Source organism: Thalassophryne amazonica, chromosome 8 (genome assembly GCF_902500255.1).
Source record: "Thalassophryne amazonica chromosome 8, fThaAma1.1, whole genome shotgun sequence".
In the NCBI taxonomy this organism is placed as follows: domain Eukaryota; kingdom Metazoa; phylum Chordata; class Actinopteri; order Batrachoidiformes; family Batrachoididae; genus Thalassophryne; species Thalassophryne amazonica.
The window spans coordinates 12309635-12328566 of NC_047110.1; the positions used below are offsets into that span (position 1 = coordinate 12309635).

At 40.5% G+C, this 18932-nt stretch overlaps 1 protein-coding gene across 1 annotated transcript in view; it reads right to left on the minus strand.

The window, feature by feature from the left end:
- The window catches only part of tes (testis derived transcript (3 LIM domains)), a 65134-nt gene that overhangs the window by 10870 nt on the left and 35332 nt on the right, over positions 1-18932 (minus strand). Inside the window, 3 exon segments of the mRNA XM_034175740.1 lie at positions 6840-6914; positions 6917-7375; positions 11617-12061. Of these exon segments, the coding sequence (XP_034031631.1) occupies positions 6840-6914; positions 6917-7375; positions 11617-12061 (979 nt within the window).

The following is an 18932-nucleotide window of genomic DNA, read 5'->3' on the forward strand; positions in this document are numbered from 1 at the left end:
AACATAAATTAGATGTGATCAAATGGCAGGAGTATGTATTTAGTTCATGTACTTAAATCAAGGTATTTTGTGGGGTTGTCAGTTTTTGTTTTATATATACTTTTTCAGTTTCTGAATTACTGTTCAGATCATTTTCACAGAACACTGGTTATCTCTGCTATGCACAATTTGCCATTGCTTTTTGGCACTTAGTTTCCTACTGATAACTGGAAGACAGATGAACAGGCAGAAAATTGGAACCTCCATCCAATTTTGGTGGTGTAGGAAAATCCCGAACAGAGAAAAAAAAAAGAGTGATTGAGGCACTTTTGATTAAGATATAATGTAAAATATACATTAAATTGGGTTTCCAATGTCACATTTAAATGGCCACAAAAATCTGTAATCCGGATCAGATCAGGTATTCTGTCGAGATGAGCTGACCCACTGAAATGAGCTCCTCAAAGTATAAATCAACAGTTACGTGTGTCGAGATGAGCTCCCTGTCGCATTTCCCTTATATACAACCCCTGGCAATAATTATGGAATCACCAGCCTCGGAGGATGTTCATTCAGTTGTTTAATTTTGTAGAAAAAAGCAGATCACAGACATGACACAAAACTAAAGTCATTTCAAATGGCAACTTTCTGGATTTAAGAAACACTAAGAAATCAGGAAAAAAAATTGTGGCAGTCAGTAATGGTTACTTTTTTAGACCAAGCAGAGGGAAAAAATATGGAATCACTCAATTCTGAGGAAAAAATTATGGAATCACCCTGTAAATTTTCATCCCCAAAACTAACACCTGCATCAAATCAGATCTGCTCATTAGTCTGCATCTAAAAAGGAGTGATCACACCTTGGAGAGCTGTTGCACCAAGTGGACTGACATGAATCATGGCTCCAACACGAGAGATGTCAATTGAAACAAAGGAGAGGATTATCAAACTCTTAAAAGAGGGTAAATCATCACACAATGTTGCAAAAGATGTTGGTTGTTCACAGTCAGCTGTGTCTAAACTCTGGACCAAATACAAACAACATGGGAAGGTTGTTAAAGGCAAACATACTGGTAGACCAAGGAAGACATCAAAGCGTCAAGACAGAAAACTTAAAGCAATATGTCTCAAAAATCGAAAATGCACAACAAAACAAATGAGGAACGAATGGGAGGAAACTGGAGTCAACGTCTGTGACCGAACTGTAAGAAACCGCCTAAAGGAAATGGGATTTACATACAGAAAAGCTAAACGAAAGCCATCATTAACACCTAAACAGAAAAAAACAAGGTTACAATGGGCTAAGGAAAAGCAATCGTGGACTGTGGATGACTGGATGAAAGTCATATTCAGTGATGAATCTCGAATCTGCATTGGGCAAGGTGATGAAGCTGGAACGTTTGTTTGGTGCCGTTCCAATGAGATTTATAAAGATGACTGCCTGAAGAGAACATGTAAATTTCCACAGTCATTGATGATATGGGGCTGCATGTCAGGTAAAGGCACTGGGGAGATGGCTGTCATTACATCATCAATAAATGCACAAGTTTACGTTTATATTTTGGACACTTTTCTTATCCCATCAATTGAAAGGATGTTTGGGGATGATGAAATCATTTTTCAAGATGATAATGCATCTTGCCGTAGAGCAAAAACTGTGAAAACATTCCTTGCAAAAGACACATAGGGTCAATGTCATGGCCTGCAAATAGTCCGGATCTTAATCCAATTGAAAATCTTTGGTGGAAGTTGAAGAAAATGGTCCATGACAAGGCTCCAACCTACAAAGCTGATCAGAGAAAGTTGGAGCCAGATTGATGAAGAGTACTGTTTGTTACTCATTAAGTCCATGCCTCAGAGACTGCAAGCTGTTATAAAAGCCAGAGGTGGTGCAACAAAATACTAGTGATGTGTTGGAGCGTTCTTTTGTTTTTCATGATTCCATAATTTTTTCCTCAGAATTGAGTGATTCCGTATTTTTTTCCCCCCTCTGCTTGGTCTAAAAAAGTAACCGTTACTGACTGCCACATTTTTTTTTTCTTGATTTCTTATAGTGTTTCTTAAAGCCAGATAGTTGCCATTTGAAATGACTTTAGTTTTGTGTCATGTCTGTGATCTGCTTTTTTTCTACAAAATTAAACAACTGAATGAACATCCTCCGAGGCCGGTGATTCCATAATTTTTGCCAGGGGTTGTATATGATTCTTAAAGTCATCTTATTTTGATGGGCAAATAAATGTATAAATTGTTAATCCAAATGTAGTAATGTGTAAAATGTACTCAGGATAAAAGATAAATATTCTAACCTGGAGGCTATTTTTTATTATTGTGATAAACCGTATCACAATAAAAACTACTAGCTTTAGCTACAATAAAATGTACTGTTGTACTATTGTCACCTAATGACAATATTCTGTCTTTAAAAAGACAGTGTGTACATGCAATCTTTACTTTTTAAAATTTTAAAAGACAGTTATTGCTGTATTTTTCTGTGAAGACAAAACTTATGTGGGTTTTCTTCGGTGGGGAAGCTCGACCCACGTGTGAGGTGTTAAAAAAGTGCGGTTTGTGAGAAGAGATGCGCATGTATGCTTGCGCCCCGTCAGTAAAGAGAAGGTAGTTAAACTCAAAAGGGAGAGAAGGTGTTAAAGGTCCAGGGTAGAGAGGAACTGCGAGTGTATGCGCATGCGCAGGTACATCCAAAGACTGCAGGTTTGGTGAAGTGGAAACTTTAAATTGTCCGTAGGTGTGTGTGTGGGTGTGAATGTGTTTGTTTGTCTATATGGGCCCTGCGACAGACTGGTGTCCTGTCCAGGGTTAGTAAGAAGATCATCACGATACACCGAGCCGTCAGGCTACACCGCTGTCAGAGCGGACAGGGACGCGCGCACTGCGCACAAATCCATCGGAGGGTGGTCTGTGTTGTTTGTGGTAACAGCTGGGCCACTCAATACAGATACGAGAGCAAGTATGCACACCTGACTATGAGATACTGACTGTATCTTTTAGACCCCTTTTTATCTTCGCGGGAGTAGGTTCGGACAGATCACTGTCATTCTCGCTATACGTGCCCGGTCCAGATGACAATGCAGCAGGAGAGAGAAAGCAGATGAGCTATAATAATGCACTCACCTGCTCTGCTGACCAGCCCGTTTTCATTCTGAGTGACTTTAACTCCTGCAGTCTGTCTGACCACCTGCCCACTCTACAGCAATATGTAGACTGCCCTAACGTCCTGATCGCACGCTTGACCGTTGCTATGGCAACATCCCAGAGGCTTATAAAGCGGTATGCAGACCGCCTCTTGGAAAATCTGACCACAATGTGATTCATCTTTTGCCTAAATACAAAGCTGTGGTCAAAAGAATTAAAACAGTTAATAAGCAGGTACAGGTGTGGTCCGAGGAAAGCAAAGAGCAACTCAGAGACTGTTTGATGAAACAACTGGGACATTTTCTTTGAATCCTGTCTGGATGGAGACGAACTCACTGACACCATCACATCTTATATTAAGTTCTGTGAGAATAACGTGTCAGAGACTAAAACTGTGAAAATATTCCCAAATAACAAACCTTGGGTGTCCAAACAATTGAAAATTTGTCTTAATGAAAAGAAGGCAGCCTTCTGCTCTGGTAATGTGCAATTAATGCAGGAAAAAAAGGAGAGGAGAATATATTTAAGGCAAAAATTGAGTACAAGATAAAGTAGAAGTAAATTTTTCAGTGGCAATATAAAAACAAGCCTGGGAAGGTCTGAATACACTTGATGGACAAATCCAGTAAGAAATGTGATGCTCTTACAACCATTAATCAATGTTTTGTTGATGAGTTTTAAACCGTTTCTTCTGTAGATTTGATAAAGTGGATGATAACAGGAATGTGAATGAGATCTGTAAAAATCTTCCTGCAGGAGTTCCCACAGCCATCACTGAGGATGACGTGGCCTAAAAGTCTTTCTAAACTGAAGCCAAACAAGGCCACTGGCACAGATGGCCTGAAAGCCCGTCTACTCAAGACTGTGCTCTCAATTAAAAGGAGTCTTTTTCCAGATTGTTTAATTCCTTCTTGTCACAGGAGTGCCCAAATCTTGGAAATTCTCCATAATAAGGCCTATACCAAAAAAGCCAGGGGCAAGCAAACTTGAAGATTTTCGGCCCATTGGCCATAACCTCCATATTATGTAAAACTATGGAGAGAGTTTTAGTTGACGTCCTGACCACCACAGTGGTCAGTGAACTAGACCCTCTGCAGTTTGCCTATAAGAGGGACAGAGGTACTGATGATGCCGGATTGATCTTGCTGGACATGATCTCAAAGCAGCTTTCACTTGCTAAAACATATGCTCGGGTTTTGTTTGTAGACTTCAGTGCAGCTTTTAATTCTATGAAATTACATATTCTTCTGAAAAGGCTGGCTGATTTAAATGTTGAAAAGGGCCTGATGCTCTGGATCAGAGACTTTCTGTCTTGTCGCCCTCAAAGAGTTTGTGCTAACAACATTCTGTCAGGAGAGCTCATCACTAAGCACTGGCTGCCCACAGGGTAGCGTTCTTTCACCTCTGCTCTTCTCTCTTTTTACAAACGAATTTGCAGTTAATGACACAAACTTTAAACTGATTAAATACGCGGATGACATGGCCCTAGTCGGCCTGCTACAGAAGTGTGACTCCTCTGGCGAAGCCTCCTATCTCGCTCACACTAAGGCTCTTGAAGCTTGGTGTCTTGACAGCCAGCTGGAAATCAATGTGTCTAAGACAAAGGAGCCTTGTTTTTCACACAAAGCAAGAACTGACCCGTGCAGCCAGTTTTCACTCGATGGCCAGCTTGTTGAAATGGTTTGAAACTTTTAAATATCTTGGTACAGTTCTTGATCGTCACTTGAGCTTCTTTGAAAACACTGATTTTATCTTTAAGAAATGTTCACAGCGACTCAGTCTTCTCAGAAGATTGAGTTGTCTTGGTGTTAATCCGCAGATTTTAGAGCTTGTGTATTCTGCAACATATTGAGAGTATTTTAACATTTCATCTTTGTGTTTGGTTTGGTCACTTAGAGTTGTAAATGTAAGGACAAATGAAATAGAATTGTAAAAAGGGCGGGGAAAATTGTGAGAAAACCCCAGAAGACTCTGGCCCACATTTACACTGACAGGATGAGGAGGAAAGCTGAGAGAGTCCTGGCAGACAGCTCTCATCCTCTGTCCTGTCAGTTTGAGCTCTTGAAGTCTGGGAGGCGCTACAGAACTCCTCTGGCCAAAGGTTCTTTCAAAAAATCTTTTATACCAAATGCCATCACCATAATGAACTCAAAAGTGACCACTTCACAAATTAAACCTGAACTGCTTTACTTTTTACTTCCATGTATTTTATGTATCTTATTTTTGTTTTATTCGTGTGTTTGCATGAATGTTTTATGACTGTTTTTTTTTATCTTTTTTGTGCTGGTGAGCCAAAGACAATTTTCCACATGGGTGGACAATAAAGAATTATTCTATCTATCCTATCCCGCCTCAACGCCTGTGACTACTGGAATAGGCTCAAGCCCAACACCCACACCCCGCCATGTCCCTTAATTGCCGTAAGCACTTGACGATGAATGAGTGAGTCTTTAACTAAGGCGCATGCAAGTTTACATCCACAAGTCTAAGTAAGGTATTTTCATGGAGCTGTATATGAGTACTAGAGAGCGCAGTCCCATTGCTGCACACTAAACAAAAACGTCCCTTCATGAACAGCGACATGACGTCTCCTAACCGGGCAAAAAATTGATGAAGTACCCGGATGTTAAGCATTTCAATGGAGATTCGCGACTGAACACACAGAAAAATGCTCATAAAATACGTGTTAAAATGCCATTTTGACCTGGATATCGAGCCAGTAAAATTAAGTTACATTAAATTATGTCAGGAAAGTATTAAACTTACTCTGACACTCACACATTCCCAAATATTAGTGTTGAAAGTTACACGGATCTGCGCTGTTAAGCTGCACTGCGAAGCTGAGCTGCTACTGTGTTCAACGCTGCGTGGCTCCTAAAACCATTACAATACATTTATATATATTATATTTTTACACAATTATCCTTTATTGACCGAGTTTCATTCATGAGTCAGTGTGTGGGTACACATCTCTATGTGTGGGTGTGACTGTGAGCGGCACAGCACGGGTCATTATAATCTCATTATTTTAAGGTGCAAATTAAAAAAAAAAAAATCCCCAGTCTTGTCAAACAATTTTAATCACTAACAAGTATTTTAACTGGACATTCGTCTAGCAGTGGAAACATCAACTAGACATAAGTGAAGAGTTAATGGTCCGTGTCATCGGGCGACACAGGTACGGCAGGAAACATACAGCTGTTTAATCAACCAAAATATCACGGACAAAGTGACAAGAAGAACCAAAACCACTTATTATGGAAGGAAATATTGTCTCCCTTGTTCCTCCATTATGGCTTTACCAACATGCACAGCTTTCAGCATATTCACCCTGTTTCTTGACGAGACTAAGTGAACTTCTATGCACGCAAATCACTTGACTTGCCCGGAATAAAATGGCGATCACGCCTCCTTGTCGGCACACGGCGCAGCGCTACTGCGCTCTCTAGTTCTTATATACAGCTCCATGGTATTTTGTAGTTGCACACGACTGATGAGATAACCTCTGAAGTGGAGGCCCTGTGGTCTACAATTGAGTGCCTAAGACTGTACCATGATAATACAGCAAGGGCTGGTATTATCATGATACAGCCCCAACACCTCCAAACAAAACAGTTTGAAAACCCATGACACTTTGGAAATTGATGAATAAAGAAGGGGTTAGTGGCAAATGACAAAAAAAGACAAATTAAATTTAGACAACTTACAAAGTTTGGTGATGGCAGTCCGGCTTGTTGCATTCCAGGGACACCCATGGCTCCAGCAGGAGCAGTCGTACCAACATCTCCTCTCCAGCTGCTGGTCCAGTACCTGCAGAGATTCCAGTTACAGGTGTCAAAACTGGTTTAACACCAGCAGCTGCAGCTCCAGGTCCAAAGCCAGCTGAGCCAACTTGAAGCTGAGCACCTTCTGGACCACGTCCAGAACCAGCTCCAGGAGCCCCTGTGCCAGAAGGCAAACCTGCACCAGCTCCTCCAGCGGGAGCCCCAGCCGGCCCTCCTGCCTGAATCAGAGCCATCTCTTCAGGCAGCCTCACATCGCCAACACCCAGCGCCTCGTCCTTGTACTTTCGGACGTACTGCTGCATTTGCTTGACCTCAGCGGGGCTCAGCTCGTGGCATTTGGAGGGGTCCTGGTCATGTTCAGGTAGCTGGTGTGCCATTTGCTGGCGACGATAAGAAGCACCCACTGAGCCCGCGACTGGACGCTTCTCTGCTGGGAGCAGCTCAATGTAGCGCACAGCCTACACACACACACACACACACACACACACACAATGTTTTATCAAGTGAGGAAAAAAGACAGCCTGTAAAGTAGTACAGACAGAAAATGGTTAAGAAAAATCAGGAGGCGACGGAAGGGAACGCAACATTGAAAGTAAAAGACAAACAAAGGTTCTGCTGATAGAACACCAGACTAAACAAAGACACACAAAGGAGGATGTTAAGTTCTGACTCAGGGACCTCAACTATTGGTGGCTGATAAATCCAAACAGGAGAATAATTCTAACAGCGGACACCATTTAAAAAAACATTTACAAGCGGATGTCAAAAAAATCTGCTGAGCTGTGGAGTTTCACATATACAGTTGTATGCAAAGGTTTGGACACCCCTGATAATTTTCATGATTTTCCTTTATAAATCATTGGTTGTCTGGATCAGAAATCTAAGTTAAATATATCATATAGCAGATGAACACACTGATATTTGAGAAGTGAAATAAAGTTTCTAGTATTTAAAGAAAGGGTGCAATAATTATTTAAACAATTGCATAAACGGGTGCATAAATTTGGGCACCCTTGTCATTTTATTGATTTAAATATATTCAGCACTAATTATTGGAACATGAAAATTGGTTTGTAAGCTCACTGACCCTTGACCTCCTTACACAGGTGAATCCAATCATGAGAAAGGGTATTTAAGGTGGCCATTTGTAAATGTTTCCCCTCTGGCAATATGGGAGCCTCTAAACAACTCTCAAATGACCTGAAAACAAAGATTGTTCAACATCATGGTTTAGGGGAAGGATACAAAACGCTATCTCAGAGATTTCAGCTGTCAGTTTCCACTGTGAGGAATATAGTGAGGAAATGGAAGACCACAGACACAGTACTAGTTAAGGCCTGAAGTGGCAGGCCAAGAAAAATGTCATAATCTAAAGCGAAGGATGGTGAGAACAGTCAGTCAACCCACAGACCTGCTCCATAGACCTACAACATGATAGACAGAGATAGTGTCTCTGTGCATCGTTCAACTATACAGTGCACTTTGCACAAAGAGATGCTGTATGATGCTGTAATGCAAAGGAAGCCTTTTCTGCATACATGCCACAAACGAGTTGCTTGAGGTATGCTAAAGCACATTTGAACAACCAGCTTCATTTTGGAACAAGGTGCTGTGGACTGATGAAACTAAAATTGAGTTATTTGGACATAATAAGGGGCGGTATGCATGGCTGAAAAAGAACACAGCATTCCAAGAAAAACACTCGCTACTACCTACAGCAAAATTTGGAGGTGGTCCCATCATGCTGTGTGGCTGTGTGGCCAGTAGAGGTCCTGGGAATCTTGTTAAAGTTGATGGTCACATGGATTCCAGTCAATATCAGCAGATTCTTGAGAACAATGTTCATGAATCAGTGACAAAGTTGAAGTTGTGCTGGGGCTGGATCTTTAAACAAGACAACGACCCTAAACACTGCTCAAAATCTATTAAGGCATTCAGGCAGAGGAACAAGTACAACATTCTGGAATGACAATCTCAGACCCCAGAGCTGAATATTATTTAAAATCTGTGGTGTGATTTTAAGCGGGCTGTTCATGCTCAGAAACCAACAAACCTGACTGAACTGGAGATGTTTTGTAAAAGAATGGTCCAAAATACCTTCAAGCAGAATTCAGACTCTCACTGGAAGCTATAGGAAGCATTTAGAGGCTGTTATTTCTGCAAAAGGAGGATCTACTAAATATTGATGTATTTTTTTCTGTTGGGGTCCCCAAAATTTATCCACCTAATTTTGTTTAAAGAATTATTGCACACTTTCTGTAAATCCAATAAACTTCATTTCACTTCTCAAATATCACTGTGTTCATCCGCTATATGATATATTTAGCTGAAATTGCTGATACAAACAACCAATGATTTATAAAGGAAAATCATGGAAATCATCAGGGGTGCCCAAACTTTTACATACCACTATATAACTAATATTAGTAACTCTAACAAGGATGAACTATCTGAGTTTGCACTGAGACCAACAACATCAATGCATATTTGTAGCCCATTTCGTTAAAACAGGGTCAGTCGTGGAAAATCACCAGAGGCATATATATATATATATATATATATATTATTTATTTTTTTTTTTCAACTTAGGTGACATAATCTAAAAAAAAATTCTGGAAATCACAATGTATGATTTTTTTAAATAATTTATTTGTATGTTACTGCAGCAAATAAGTATTTCAACAGCTGTGAAAATCAATGTTAATGTTTGGTACAGAAACCTTTGTTTGCAATTACAGAGGTCAAACATTTCCTGTAGTTCTTGACCAAGTTTTCACACACTGCAGCAGGGATTTTGGTCCACTCCTCCATACAGATCTTCACCAGATATTTCAGGTTTGGGGTTTCAGCTCCCTCCAAAGATTTTCTATTTAGTTCAGGTCTGGAGACTGGCCAGGCCACTCCAGGACCTTGAAATGCTTCTTATGGAGCCCCTCCTTAGTTGCCCTGGCTGTGTGTTTGGGGTCATTGTCATGCTGGAAGACCCAGCCGTGTCCCATCTTCAATGCTCTTACTGAGGGAAGGAGGTTGTTTGCCAAAATCTCGCAATACATGACCCCATCCATCCTCCCTTCAATACGGTACAGTCATCCTGTCCCCTTTGCAGAAGAGCACCCCCAGAGTATGATGTTTCCACCCCCATGCTTCACGGTTGGGATGGTCTTCTTGGGGTTGTTCTCATCCTCTAAACATGGTAAGTGGAGTTGATTCCATAAAGCTCTATTCTGATCTCATCTGACCACATGACCTCTGGATCATCCAGATGGTCACTGGTGAACTTCAAACAGGCCTGGACATGCTTGAGCAGGGGGACCTTGCTGCCCTGCAGAATTTTAAACCATGACAGCATCATGTGTTACTAATGTAATCTTTGTGACTGTGGTTCCAGCTCTCTTCAGGTCATTGACCAGGTCCTCCTGTGCAGTTCTGAGCTTTATCAGAATCATCCTTACCCCACAAAGTGAGATCTTGCATGGAATCCCAGACCGAGGGAGATTGACAGTCATCTTGTGTTTCTCTCACAGTGGACATGCACCTAAGATGAAAATTTCAGACCCCTCCATGATTTCTAAGTGGGAGAACTTGCAAAACCGCAAATACTTATTTTCCTCACTGTATATATATATATATATATATATATATATATAGCTGATATTAAGTAAATGATGGTGCGCCTTTATTTACTTTAAACAGTATATAAAACAAATTCATCAAATTTACAGAAAATGTACTGTATATTAATAATATTAATAGACTTGTTAATAGGGATATGAAATTAGTTATATAATGAGATCCTCGTTTCACAGCCTGAGGCCAATGCTTGAGAGATGGGAAGGGTTTGGCAAAAAATAAAATAAAATAAAAATAGTAAGAAAATAATGTTTCTGACAGGGGTGGCTGAGGGAGCTAATTTATTCCAAAGCATTCATCATTAACAGTTAAAATGAGTGAAAAGGTGAATAATTGCATTCCAGGTCTATTTATGGGCTGTGCGCCTAAATTTTCTGCTTGCACTCCTAACATTTTCAGTCAGTGCTCCTCATAAATAAAGTTAGTTTGGAGCCCTGAAATTTGTGATTTTGAGTTCCAAGTTTCCAAATGACTTTTTGAAAATTCACAATTACCTCAAACTTCCACCAGATGGTGCCACTATGAGAAGGTGACAGAGAGGGACACCACCATAAGTCCTTAGTCCAGGAGTGCCTAAGTTCGGTCCTCGAGATCTACCTTCCTGACACTTAGTTGTCTCCCTGCTCCAACACACCTGAATCCAATGAAAGGCTCATTAAAAGCCCGCTGACGAGTCTTTCATTGATTCAGGTGTGTTGGAGCAGGGAGACAACTAAGAGTGTCAGGAAGGTAGATCTCGAGGACCGAACTTGGGCACCCCTGCCTTAGTCCAATAAAAATTAATGTGTGCATGCTCTTCTCATGTGCACAGAAAGAACAAGCACATACGCCACAGGTCCTTTGATGAACATCTGTTGAATGATCTTTGATCTTTCTCCACAGCATTTGCTGAAGTAACCATAGGTAACTTTGGACCGGACTTCAATAACATTTGATTACTTTCTGAACAGATCTATTTTTACCTTTGTATGGAAGCAGTGAAAATGTTTTTCAAGGTGGTGCTGCACTCCAACAATGAATGAAGATGTTTTGTACAGATAAAACCATTTTTTTGTGCTTCAGCTCTTACCAGATACTTATTGGGCACTGGTGGGGCCCACTCGTAGGTGACAGAGGTCACGGGCACATCTTGTGGTACTGGCACCACACTGGCTGGCACAGCACTAACAGGTGCCTTGTTGCTCGTTGCAGGTGTGACACCACCTGATACCCTCTGGGTGTTGGCGGGCTGGGTGACCACCGAGTCAGCAGCAGGCTGAACAGAACTGGCCGTGGCTTTCGGAGGAACCACAGTGGAGGCAGCACTGGGCGGTACTACATGTGCAGTAGCAGAGGCTGGGAGAGAGATGGTCACCATGGTGCCCTGGTAGCTGGGGATGCCATCAGTCTTCAGTTTGGCAACGAGTCCAGTGTACTTGGTGTCCTCAAACAGCTTCCCCACTTTCTTATTCTCCTCAGAGTTCATCTGGACATCGTGCTCAGTCAGACCACATTTGCAGTTTCTGCAGATTTTTCTGGATAAAAAGACAAACAAGCATTACTCTGCTTTTTGAAGTACAAAAAAGATTCAGAGAGCTTCATTTGGCTTGATGGTGGCAGAAACAGTCGGACAAGAAATACATTTTTTAATTTATTATTGCTTAATGTAACAACTATTTCTCGAGGTGGACTGATCCACATTTTCCAATATGACTCAGATACACAACTGCTGATACAAATACCAGCACAAGTGCGCTTTCTGAACTTGTCAAACCTTGGCGTGCCTTGCCATCACAGGATGTGAGCTTCCCATTCCCAGGGTTGCCACTGAGTAGATTTTACCTACCATGCTACTACACTGTGGAAGACTGCCTGTGGATCTTACCACTAGTTATAAAGTTTTATCTTAGCTTAACTATATGTTGAGCAGGTAGCTGAGTCGATAAGGACCTGGTCTACCAATATCTTGACATGGGTTTGGTTTACATCCTTGGTTTCCGCCAAGGATGTAATAAAATCAATGTTTATTTATTTGTCTGCCTGTTAGCAGGATTACATCAAATCTCCTGCACGTATTTTGACAACATTTTCAACCACAGATAAATATTAGGCCATGGAAGACCCCATTAAATTTTGGAGGTGATTCTGAATCAAGATTTCACTTTATTGAAGGATTACGTCAAAACTGCTTCACAGATTCTCACCAAATTTCCACCACAGATAGGTGTTAGAACCCGGAAGACTCCACTGAATTTTGAAGGTGGTCTGGATCCGGATTGGCAGATGTCAGAAATCTCAGATTGATTTTGTTTACTTTGCGTTGGTATGCAACCATGATTCAAAATGAATTATTTTATTGTAAAATAACTCCCTACAGTATCCAGAACCTGGTGAATTTGAGTAACTGTAACTCAAAATCCAACATTCAGAAAGAGCAAAACAGTATTGCGCCACCTAAAGGACAGCAGCTTTAACCAAACTGTCTGTTGCATAGTTTTTCATGTTATTCTGTCAGTAAGCATTCACAAATGTCCCAATTTATACTTATGTCCCATCTAACAAGTGATTATTATGATTTTAAACAACTGACTTCAATCAGATAACAATTAACTCGTAGGCATTTAAGTGTTCCTGAATTTGCACTTTTATTACACATTCTATCCCTCTACCATTAAATAATTTAGCCAAAACCAAAAGAAAGAGAAAGAGAGAGAGAGAGAGACACACACACACACAGGAGCCACCTCTGGATGTCTGTGCATTTAGTAACTTCAGCATATCAGCATTTTGTTTAATTGAGAGTCAATGAAAATGATGTAAACTTTAGCATGTGCTACAGAATAATTTTTTGACAACTTTGGCATAAATGTGAAAGAAAGAAAAGGAAATATTTTGGACATTTTGTAAAGGGAAATGGACATGAATAACTGAATTTATTTAGTAAAATTCAATGTACATACTAGAAGCATATATATATATATATATATATATATATATATATATATATATGAAGTGAAAACACTTATTTCCAGTGATCCACACATAAAAGTAAATACCTAAAAATGTACAAATAATAAAAGCAAAGATGAACAATTAAAACAGTTAAAATAAATTAACAACTGTACACATAATTAATCTAAAAAAGAAAAAAAATGTTGTGTAACACCAAAGAATTGACAGATTGAGAATAAAAAAAAACTATATATAAAATAAATATATCCATTAAGCATTCCATAAAAAAATTCATTAATAATTTATAAATGCTTTAAGTTCCTCCTCCAAAATTTGATCAACTAAAAAAATGTTTTGGCATGACATTTAAAACAGGCTGTATTCAGATTGGGATTTAATGTGCCCTGATAACTTGAGTATTTTTATTCCTGCTGTGTACACGTGGCTGCATCACACACTGAATTTGATATAGATGTGCACTGTCAAGCACAACATAAAGGAAGAATTTATCATTTCATTAAAATTACTACTGTAAAAGTGAGTATCAGTGGTACACTTTAAATTCCAGTGTCTACAGTTTGTGCGTGTCATGACAAAATGCGTTTTGCATTTGGAAAGCAACTGTGCTTTAAATTTATCACCTCAGCATGCCACAACAGGACCAGGCCCACGGATAACACAGAGAAAGGAACAGCATGTTTCATTCGATGTCTCGCTTTATACAGACAAATTAAAAAGGGCACAGATCACATTAATGATGACTGCAAAGTTTAGGCATAGCAGAATTTTAATATAAAAATGAAGTGTTTGATGGTTTTTTTCCCCCTGCATCAGTGGGTTAATTGAAAATCGCATGTGGAACAAACAAACATTCCCATTCCAACATAGTCAAACAAGGTTTATACCCCTCATTAACTGATTAAGTTACAATGTTTTTCTTTTCTGGCTTTTTTTTTTTTTGATGAGCTCAGATTTAATCCCATGTCCGACTTGAACCCATCAATCATTCCAACCATACATTGTACTGCTGCAGTGGCTGGCACAGTTCCGCTAATCAGCTAACCGCCAATTATCGAAGATAATGTTTACATTATCGGATTAGCTTTTCAGATAACTTTGAAAACCATCACTGGACCAATTATCTTCTGATAAGTTTTGGTCCGATAATTTTCAGACCGCTAACATTTTTGCAGATGTAGCTTTTTGTAGTAGATGCGCAGTTCTATCCTCTATAAGTAGAGAAGAGCTGGTTCTAGAAGAAACCGCTCTATACTCTGCAGGCAAAGGAGAACTGGCCATAGAAAGGAAAAAAAAAAAGGAAAAAAAACTCATTTCTTTTGACCCCATACTAATATGCTGGCAATATCACCCAAGTCATCCAGAGGCATAGAGTTTTAACTTATGGTTAGAATTTTAACCAAACTAATTTCGAACAAGTTATTTAAATTAGCGTCAAGTGAGAATATCAGATATATGTTTTACTTTTAAAGTAATGCACTAATTTTAAGGGTTTTAATGTGGACATGCAGCTGTGCCCAGTGCATTATGGGTACAGTCATGACAGAAGAAATGCATTTGAGAGGCTCTGATCAGGCTCCACACGGACAACAGCATTAAACTCTTTGTATATTGTGCCTAAAACTCTTGTGAATATATTCTCTGGGTTTATAGATATTGTTATTGTGTTTGTTTTATGTAAAAATGCCAGAAGAAGCCCAGGTTGCTTCCTCCAAAAGCCAAAAAGTGTGTTAAATTGTGATTCAGGCCATGTGATATAACCGGCGTCAAATTGCATACAACACTGCCATCTACTAGCGACTGGTTATATCGACCCCAGGTTTTTAAAATTATCTGTACGATTCCAAAACCTGACAGACCCCACACGTGGAGATAAAAAAAAAAAATAAATAAAAATCATAGATCTGACAGTGTGTGGTGTCAGCCCCCTGATAACAACAACACACACAAACAGATTTCACACACAAACATTCCCAGGTCAGACACCTCGCTTTCTGATTGGCTGCATGTCACATATAGCTCCTCACATCCTTAACACACGGCAGGAATAACTGATAAGATTATATATAGCGTCATCACGATTGTTGGGGTGTCCTTAAGATTGTCGGAAGGGGAAGATCGGGTCCGATATCGGCCTAATTATCTTGCCATGTGAACCAGGCTTGATGCTATGACACCTCACAGAGCGACTGATTGATGCATTATGACACTCTGGAAATCTCTGGATGTTGTTGGGCGGTCATGGCTGAGAGCCCCACACAATGTTGCATGAAGTCTGGGACAGTACCTCTGGATTGGAAAGCTGAGCTGGTCGTTCCCATCTTTAAAAAACAAGAGTGTGTTCCAATTACTGCAGAGAGCAGAGGTGGACAGTTCTGTGCCTGGAAGGGTCAAGTCAGTACAGGTTTTCTTTACTACTGCTCACCTCAACAGGTGATTTTACAGATTATCAGGACTTCAAGTCGAGAGCAGCTTATCAGTAAAACCACCTGCTAAAGTGATTGTTCGCAAGGAAAACCTGCACTGTCTTGGCCCTTGCTGCTCACCCTTGGTATACAGGAATCACACTTCTCAGTCTCTCCGGGAAAGCCTATCTCAGGTTACTCAAAGCAGACTCAGAAGGAACAATGCAGGTTCCATTCTGGTTGAGGAATGGTGGACCTGCTCTCTACCCTTGCACAAATATATTAGGCAGGGCTTAGGAGTATACCTGATCAGTCTACATGTGTTTTGTGGAACTGAAAATGGCAACCTTCAATGTGTCTTGTGGGGGTGCCATGGGAGTATGGTGCACCGGGACCACTGCGAACGCATGACACGATTTCTAAAAAACTAAAGTATCAGCTGTGTCCACATTCTGGGCATCACAGACCAGTTCCCCAGTCACCAATCCTCTGTGTTTTTCATGGACAGGGTGTGAAGGCACAGTCAAGGATTGTGTCCAGTTTGGTGACCTCAGAATTGCATCTCTGCCTTTTGCTGATTATGTGGTTCTGTTGGCTTCAGACAATGACCACCAATGTGCACTGGGATAACCATCAGCACCTCCAAATCTGAGACTATGGTCCTCTGTCAGAAAATAGTGGATTGTCCCCTCTGGGTCAGCAGAGTTACTGACTCAAGTGGAGAAGTTCAAGTATTGTGGGGTCTTGTTCATGAGTGGGAGCAAGAAGGAGAGCGAGACCAACAGATGGATTGGGGCTACGTTTAAGGTCAAGATGATGCTCAAGTTAGCAGTTGATTTATGCTCCTATCCTCACCTAGGCCATGAGCTTTGGGTAATGACCAAAAGAAGGTCATAGATAGAAGTGCCGTAAATTAGGTTCCTTCATTTGGGTAGCTGGACTTGCACTCAAGGAGAGGGTGAGATGTTTGACTATATAGGCATCTGGCAAGTATGGTCTCTGGTTGTCTCCCAAGGGAAGTCTCCCAGGCACATCTAACTGGGAGGAGGCCCCCAGGGAAGACACAGGACATGTTCGAGGGATTATATCTCCCAACTGCCTTAGGAATGCCTCAGGATCCCCCAGGAAGAGTTAAAGGACTTGCTGATGTTCAAATGTTCATTCCAGTAACCACACAAGAAGTGCATCTGAGATTTGAATACCAAAATTTGAAATAATTTCAACATATTCAGGATGGTCAGGATCTCTTCCTTGAGCACTGTGCCTTTGTTTAATTGTTGTTGCCATTGGTGTTTCACATAAAAAACAAGAAGTTCTACGTCACACATCTGCCCATACATGGAGGGGTTTTGTGCATTTGAATTATTTCAGTCTCTGATGACTCGGCACATATTTCTTCCTTAAAGTGTTCGTTAACTGCCAGTCATTGCTCAACACAACCAGTTGTCTACTGTGTGCACATTTACTAGTGTGTCCAACAGGCAGTTTTCTCAACAGTTTCTAGTAATAATTCATTGAACTGTTTTTAAGCAAAATGGTCATTTGAATGCACAATATTTTAAAAACATCACAATGGTTTTAATTCATCTCTATCTGCCAGCGCAAACAACATTTTACCAAGCTGGGAAGGTCAACAGTACATCTGTGTGCAGATGTATTCAAAGCTCAGCCAAAGATCATTTCTGTGAGAAGAACAACTGCTCTGTGTTACATTATTCTACATGACCTCGTCCTTTTTGTTGCATCACCACTCACAGCTTCATACAACAAAACAGACCAAATTTAGAACTGTGTGGAAAACCGGGTCCTGAAGGTTTTCATTAAGGTTTTAACTTTCAAGGGGCAAATTTGGAAATGATAGTAGCCCTGATGAAACTCTTCATCAAAAAGGTCATTATTAAAGGGGTCATTTTGTGCAAACCCAGTACAGTGGTCCCTCGCTATAACGCGGTTCACCTTTAGCGGCCTCGCAGTTTCGCGGATTTTTTTAGTCCAATTTTGCATGCTTTTTTTTTTTTTTTTTTTTTTTAAACAGTGCATTGTGTTCTGCTTCCTCATCAAGCAGGCCGGTCACGGCACCACGAAGGCAGAGCACGCGCATTGTGTTCTGCGTGTCTGTTTATAAGAATCTTCTCACCCAGAAGAAAAAAAGAGCATCAACAACTACCCATAACTGTGTTCTTCACTCGGAAAAAGACACCTGCACTGAGGTGTGACTCAGTGGAAAAAGGCGCGACAGCAGCGCAGCGCCACGACAAAGACGCGCGGTCAGTGGAACCGTGAAATACTGGTCAGTCACTTAATAATTTCTTATGTGTCCAACTTCGTCGGTTGATCGTTAAAATTAAATTCGTTAGTTCTAAAAGCCATCATAATTATTTATAGGAAAACGTTCTATTTTTATTTCTCAAACAAATGTTTGGGCGTGAAAACAGGTTGGTCTTATTTTTCTACTAAGGTTTGAACTTTGAAAGTGTTTACACATGAGAGAAAAGTGAGAAAATGTTAATGCCTGTTTGAGAAAAGCGTATAAAGTGTGTAGTGAGGGGTTTTACATCCTTAAAACATCTATAGTAATTGTAAAAAAATAACGCTGACTACTTTGCGGATTTCACCTATTGCGGGCTATTTTTAGAACGGAACTCCCGCGATAAACGAGGGACCACTGGAATATTTTAATGTGTTTGTGCTTTTAGGTTCAACATGCTCAAAGTTTCACAATTGCATGAGTGTTTTGTAGAAGAATTTTTAGGTCCATATTTGAACTGTGATGAACTATCAAGTGTCCTGATCCGAACTGTATGTCCTCTGGTTGAACTAGCAGGTGTTCAACCCAAAAAAAGGGCTCTATTAGTCATTTAGTCTGTCAGGGGCTTTCCAAGGCCTTTTAGGTGCTTTCCCGCAGGCCGCGTGCAGGGGCCTCAGGCCAGCTGCACGTGTGGCTGAGGCCACGTGCGGAGGGGGCCTCAGGCCAGCTGCACCTGTGGCTGAAGGTCTTTTAAAAAAATCAGTTGTAAATCCTTCATGTTTT